This window comes from Neomonachus schauinslandi, chromosome X (assembly GCF_002201575.2).
Source record: "Neomonachus schauinslandi chromosome X, ASM220157v2, whole genome shotgun sequence".
In the NCBI taxonomy this organism is placed as follows: Eukaryota; Metazoa; Chordata; class Mammalia; order Carnivora; family Phocidae; genus Neomonachus; species Neomonachus schauinslandi.
Genome location: NC_058419.1, coordinates 84,076,016 through 84,082,805, shown reverse-complemented (window position 1 = coordinate 84,082,805; position 6,790 = coordinate 84,076,016). Strand labels below are relative to the sequence as shown.

Genomic DNA, 6,790 nt, shown 5'->3' with positions numbered 1-6,790 from the left:
TCTTTCTGACGGCCGTCACTTTGCGGAGGTGGGATGAGAGTACCCTCCCCAGCCTCCCTCCACTCCATGACCTCAGTCATTTCTAGCAGCACAGGAGCAGGATTCCTTCAGTGGGTGTGCTAGTTGCAGTTCCTCTGGTTGTAGGCCACAGAGGGCAGGCATTTATTGGAAAGATGCTGGGGTGCTTCAAGGAATTGAAGCAATGAGTTGGCTTAGGAAGGCCCGGCACCAGGGCAGCGCCTGGGGACCTCAGCTGTATGGGAACCGAGCATCGCATTCTTCTTAAAGGCTCCTAATTCTTGACAACCAAGTCCTGCTGCTAACGCCGGGAGGCCCAGGCACCACCTCCTCCCTGCAGGAAGGGGCCAGGCTGAGGGCCGAGGTCCAGCGCTAAGCAAGCAGAACTCCGCTAGGGTATACTCAGGCAGCACGGCCCCACGGGCCAGGCAGTGTATTCCGGGCCAAGGCCAGCCGTCCCAGGGCTCAGGGAACGGACTCTTCCTAGAACACCCTCTGCTTGATCTTTGGACGCTGGCTATGTACTTCTTCGGAGCGCCGTCCTGACTCCCTGGGACCTGCACCTGCGGCCCCTTTCCCCAAGTGCCCGCGGCTCTCAGTGCAGGAGCTCTGCGAGGCTCTCAGACCCAGGCCCGGCCCCCCCCCCCCCCCCGCCCGCCGGCAGCCCCACTACAGAAGCTGCTCCCCGCCCCACCCCACCCCCCAACTCCCACCTGCTGCCGACCCGACCCCGGGCTCCGCCAGACTTGAGGGTCTTGGGGCGGTGTCTTCCCCTTTCTCAGCCGTCGGGGAGGTGCCAGCAAGTAGGCATGGCCTTGGTGTGCCTTGTCCCCTCCCGCTGCCCCCGGGCGGCTCAGCGTTTGCTGGGCCAGGAGGCCGACTGCCAGATCGTCATCCCACCCGCGGCCTTGGGAGCCCGAGGAGGAGGTGAGGGGCAGGCACAGATTCTGCAGGGCACCGATAAGACGGGCAGAGGGACGTGCCCCCTCAGTCCCCGCAGCCTTGGCGGCTCTGCGCCTCGGGACCCGGGGTCCAGGCCTGTGCCCAGAGTGGCCCTGGGGCTTCATCCTTCTCGGGAAGGGCAGAACGTGGAGTGGGAGGGGGGGCCAGGGCTGGGGGCAGGCTCCGCTGTGGGGATGACGGCCTATCACGGTTTCTGACTGCTCCTCAGGACCTGGCCTCTGAGGGGACGTTTCCCAGCCCCAGAGACGTTTCTGGACGTGGCGATTCCTCCGTCCCTGGCCCCGCAGTGCTGGGGGACGCTGCATGGACGAAGGGAAGGACGAGGAGAGGGGAGGAGACGATGAAGGGGGTCAGAGCTGCGATTGGAGCCGAGAACTGGAAGCGCCTTAAAGAGACTGCGCGGTCCCCGCCCCCCTTCCCGCCAGCCTCAATGAATTAGAGCTGTGTTTCCCAAACTTGCCTGATCATAAGAATCCTCCCGGGCCCTAGTTAAAGATACAGGTTCCGGAGCACCTCCCTTCGCGATTCTGATTCAGTAGGTCTGCGGGCGGAGCCAAGGAATCTGTAATTTTAACACGCTCCCCACGTGATTCTCGTGAACAAGCAAGTTTGGGAAATACTGAATTAAAGGAAACGGGGCCTGGCTGCCGAAGCGGCCTCCGCTAGGGGGCTACGGCGGGAGGATTCCCGGGGGGCGTCGCCTGCTTCCGCCGCCGCCTCCTTCAGTGAAAGTCCCTTTTGGGTCCAGCTGTCACAGCCGCCGCGCTCCCTCAGGCCGGGCGGGGGACAGCCCAGGTCTGCGTGGCCCCCGCGCCGCCACGCCCAGTGGCCGCCCGAGCCCTGCGAGCAGGGGGAGGAGCCGCCGCCAGTGGAGGCGGAGGAGGTAGAGGAGGCGGAGACGGCGGAGACGGCGGAGAAGGCGGAGAGGAAGGTGGAGGCGGAGGCGAAGGTGGAGGGGAAGGTGGAGGCGGCGGGGAAGGTGGAGGCGGCGGGGAAGGTGGACGCCGCCGGGAAGGTGGAGACAGCGGAGGGTCCGGGCCGCCGGCTTGAGCTCAAGCTGGAGCCCGAGCCCGAACCCGAGCCGGTGCCGGAGGCGGAGCAGGAGCCGCAGGGGGAACCGAAGCAGGAGCTGGAGGATGAGCACCCAGCGCGGAGCGGCGGTGGCGGCAGCGGCGACGAGGTTCCTCCCCCCACCCTTCCCTCCGACCCTCCGCGGCCCCCCGATCCCTCTCCGCGGCGCAGTCGTGCCCCCCGTCGCCGACCCCGGCCGCGGCCACAGACCCGGCTCCGTACCCCGCCGCAGCCTAGGCCACGGCCCCCGCCCCGGCCCCGGCCCCGGCGCGGCCCTGGGGGCGGATGCCTGGATGTGGATTTCGCTGTGGGTCCACCGGGCTGTTCCCACGTGAACAGCTTTAAGGTGGGAGAGAACTGGAGGCAGGAACTGCGGGTGATCTACCAGTGCTTCGTGTGGTGTGGAACCCCAGAGACCAGGAAAAGCAAGGCAAAGTCGTGCATCTGCCATGTGTGTGGCACCCATTTGAACAGACTTCACTCTTGCCTTTCCTGTGTCTTCTTTGGCTGCTTCACAGAGAAACACATTCACGAGCACGCCGAGACAAAACAACACAACTTAGCCGTAGACCTTTACTATGGAGGTATATACTGCTTTATGTGTAAGGACTATGTATATGACAAAGACATTGAGCAAATTGCCAAAGAAGAGCAAGGAGAAGCTTTGAAATTACAAGCCTCCACCTCAACCGAGGTTTCTCACCAGCAGTGTTCAGTGCCGGGGCTCGGTGAGAAATACCCAACCTGGGAGACCACCAAACCCGAGTTAGAACTGCTGGGACACAACCCAAGGAGAAGAAGAATCACGTCGAGCTTTACCATCGGCTTAAGAGGACTGATCAATCTTGGCAACACGTGCTTTATGAACTGCATCGTCCAGGCCCTTACGCATACTCCGATCCTGAGAGATTTCTTCCTCTCCGACAGGCACAGATGTGAAATGCCAAGCCCTGAGTTGTGTCTGGTCTGTGAGATGTCTTCGCTTTTTCGGGAGTTGTACTCTGGAAACCCATCTCCTCACGTTCCTTATAAGTTGCTGCACCTGGTATGGATACACGCCCGTCACTTAGCAGGATACAGGCAACAGGATGCCCACGAGTTCCTCATTGCGGCGTTAGATGTCCTGCACAGGCACTGCAAAGGTGATGATGCTGGGAAGGCCGCCAACAACCCCAACCACTGTAACTGCATCATAGACCAAATCTTCACAGGTGGCCTGCAGTCTGATGTCACCTGTCAAGCCTGCCATGGCGTCTCCACCACCATAGACCCATGCTGGGACATCAGTTTGGACTTGCCTGGCTCTTGCACCTCCTTTTGGCCCATGAGCCCAGGGAGGGAGAGCAGTGTGAATGGGGAAAGCCACATACCAGGAATCACCACCCTCACGGACTGCTTGCGAAGGTTTACGCGGCCAGAGCACTTGGGAAGCAGTGCCAAAATCAAATGCGGTAGTTGCCAAAGCTACCAGGAATCTACCAAACAGCTCACAATGAATAAATTGCCTGTTGTTGCCTGTTTTCATTTCAAACGGTTCGAACACTCGGCCAAACAGAGGCGCAAGATCACTACATACATATCCTTTCCTCTGGAGCTGGATATGACACCATTTATGGCCTCGAGTAAAGAGAGCAGGATGAATGGACAGTTGCAGCTGCCAACCAATAGTGGAAACGATGAGAATAAGTATTCCTTGTTTGCTGTGGTTAATCACCAAGGAACCTTGGAGAGCGGCCACTACACCAGCTTCATCCGGCACCACAAGGACCAGTGGTTCAAGTGTGATGACGCCGTCATCACCAAGGCCAGTATTAAGGACGTGCTGGACAGTGAAGGGTATTTACTGTTCTATCACAAACAGGTCCTGGAACATGAGTCAGAAAAAGTGAAAGAAATGAATACACAAGCCTACTGAAGCGACACACAGACCTACCTGTAATGGAAGATGGCGGCACCCATACGACAACTGGCATCGAGATTTAAAGGACCTACTCGTGTGGCCCACGGGCCTGACAGAGTAAGAATTGAACAGTACAGTACCCAGTGTCTAAGAGGTCCTGGTTGGAAGAGAAATAGACGGGGCGGGAGAAGAGGCTCTAGGCTAAGCAGTCACTTGAAGGAAAATTCAATGGCAGGAATGCTCTAGGCGGGGAAGGCGGGAGCAGGGGAATCTTGACACTGGTACATATCCTATATTCCTCCAAAAGATTGTGTGGGAAAGTGTGGGGTGGGAGGGGGGTGGTGTGTGGGGGGGTGTGCCCTTGTAACCGTAAAACATCTTTCTCCATGGGTGTTTCAGCTTCAACTGACCAATCACATAACAGTTATATGTTTGGGGGGGCGGGGCAAGAAAAGTCTATACAAATGTAGCCCATGACCTATATGGGTATGAAAGCGGAAAAGTGGAGGAGGCAAGGATATCTCATTGACAAACACCTTTGCCAGTTTCTTTGTATTCGTGATTTTTTGTGCTATTAAATGCAGTATTAAAAAAAAAAAAGAAAAGCCCACGGGGCTAGTGGAAGAAAGAAGGGGGCTTGTACAAGGGGAGCAATTGCTCCAAAAGTAGAGAAAACAAAACAAAACAAAAAATACTGTAAGATAAGTGACCAACACAGACAGGCCTCAGCTAAGAGTATAGTGTATGAGTGTTTAAAAAAAAAAAAAGCTGTATGATATACTTGAGCAAATCAATGAACCTCTTTGCGATTGTTTTCTCATCTGTACAATGCAGATAATTCCTACCTTAAAGGGTTATTGTTAAAGATTAAATGATATAAAATGTGTCAAAGTATAAAGTAAAAGGCTTGGAACTTTGTAGGGGCTCAGTAAACGTTTGTTGGATCTGAAACTTCTTTGGACCAGGACCAGAATGCCTCAGAGGGGAGGGTCAGTCCTCCCTGAGACCCGTGGACGGAATGGACACGCATCGTGTCACGTGCAGTCACACACACATACACACACTCGTACAACTCCCTCCCCAACACCCGACCTGGAGCCCCAAGGCAACGGACTCCATTTTTGTCCCCGTGTAAGGGCGTCACAATCAGTGCCACACCGGGGGTCGGGGAGAGCGCCACAACTGTCTCCCAAAGTCATGCTGTCCATTTGGAAGACCATCGTGTTGTTTTCATGACTCAGCGCCCTAGTGACAGGACTCTCAGGGCCCATAGGCTACCAGGCTTCCACATGCGGGGGTCTGCTGGTCTTTGTCTTCCGCGAGCATTATGTGTGTTGCTGTAAGATTCACCTGCAGGGCGTAGATCAGTACAAGGACTGTTTTCCAAAGCTCGCTGGTCCGCCAGCCCAGGGATATCGATGGAGTGGCACATTGGCCTCTTCCCTGATTCTCTCCGAGGGCAGAGCGGCCCGCGGAGAGCTAAGCCAGAACAGATGGGACAGATGGGATGTGCCCAGGAGGGGGTGAACACTGGTGGTTCTTTCTTTTCTCTTCAGCATCAGGTACAAAGGGACGTCTAACCTAGAAAATCTTGGGGGGAGGGAAACTGTGTATCAGACCCATGGGGCTTGGATCCACTGGCTCTGGGAAAAGGCTGCCCCCCCCCCCCCCAACCCAGGGCTTCCCAAGTCTATTTTCTGGTCCACTCATTTGGAAATACACATTTATTTATGCGGTTGTGGGTGCATCCCCAACTGGCTCATAGATTTTTCTGTAGGACAGGCGTTGTGTCTCCTCCCGTACCTCAGGCTGCATACTCGGCCCTTAGCACAGTTCCCGGCACAGGGTAAGTAGATCGTCAAAACACTAACTGGATGAATCAATGAAGCAATACACCTTCCTTTCATGACCAAATTTTTGCCAACACCCGGGGGTGGGGGTGGCGCCCATGATCTTTAGGAGAACGTGTCAAAAGTGTTATTTTTGGTATCTTGTAGGATGGGGGAGATCAAACGATGAGAGGCCTCGGGTGTCCCTTGGCAACTTAATGCAGGGTACCTGGCTACCTCTTGGGATGTGTCTGGTAGCCCTGCCGGGAAGACAGCCACGTCCTTGTTCCTCATCTCTGCCACTGGAATGGTTCAGCCATGTGCCACCAGACTCTGACTGCTTGCAGAAACTCTCTTTTGCATTTTTCAGCTTTTTTATTCGGAAATATTTTAAACCCAGGGGAAAGTGGCAAAAATAAAAATAGTATAGAGAACGTCTGTATACCCTTTACCAGCTTCACCTATTGCTAACACTTTACCCCATTTGTGCTCTTGCTTACATGTATGCACACTCGTAAGTAAGCGTGTGTGTGTGTGTGTGTGTGTGTGTATCTGGACCATGTGATGGTAACTTACATGCATCATGGCCCTTCATGGCTAATGTACCTCAGCACGCATTGCCTACGAATGGGCATGTTCTCTCCATCACAGTATGTAGTTAAGAGCGTCAGTAGATTTAACATTGACTCAATACTATTATCTGATCTCCCATCTGTACTTCAGTTTTGTCTGTTTGCCCAACGACATCCTTTACAGCGTTTCCCTCTCCATTGTAGGATCTGGTCTAGGGTGAGGTCTTGCTTTTAGTTGTCATGTCTCTTTAGCCTCCTTTAATCTGGAACACTTCCACAAACTTACTTTGTCTTGTGTGACATTAGCATTTTCAATAGACTGTTCCTCATTTCGGGTTTGTCTGACGCAGAAACTGTCTTTTAAATACCCTGCACTCAGGAGTAGTGCTAAGAGCTGTGACTGGCCCGAGACTGCTGAAGCCCACCTCTCTGTCTCT

At 55.0% G+C, this 6,790-nt stretch overlaps 1 protein-coding gene across 1 annotated transcript; it reads left to right on the top strand.

Moving 5' to 3' along the window:
* The first annotated feature begins 827 nt into the window (after window positions 1–827).
* Window positions 828–4,155, top strand: USP27X (ubiquitin specific peptidase 27 X-linked). The gene is made up of 2 exons (XM_021679298.1): window positions 828–945; window positions 1,635–4,155. The coding sequence occupies exons 1-2, from the start codon at window positions 828–830 to the stop codon at window positions 3,965–3,967; spliced, it is 2,451 nt and encodes an 816-aa protein (XP_021534973.1). The 3' UTR covers window positions 3,968–4,155.
* The last annotated feature ends 2,635 nt before the right edge of the window (window positions 4,156–6,790 follow it).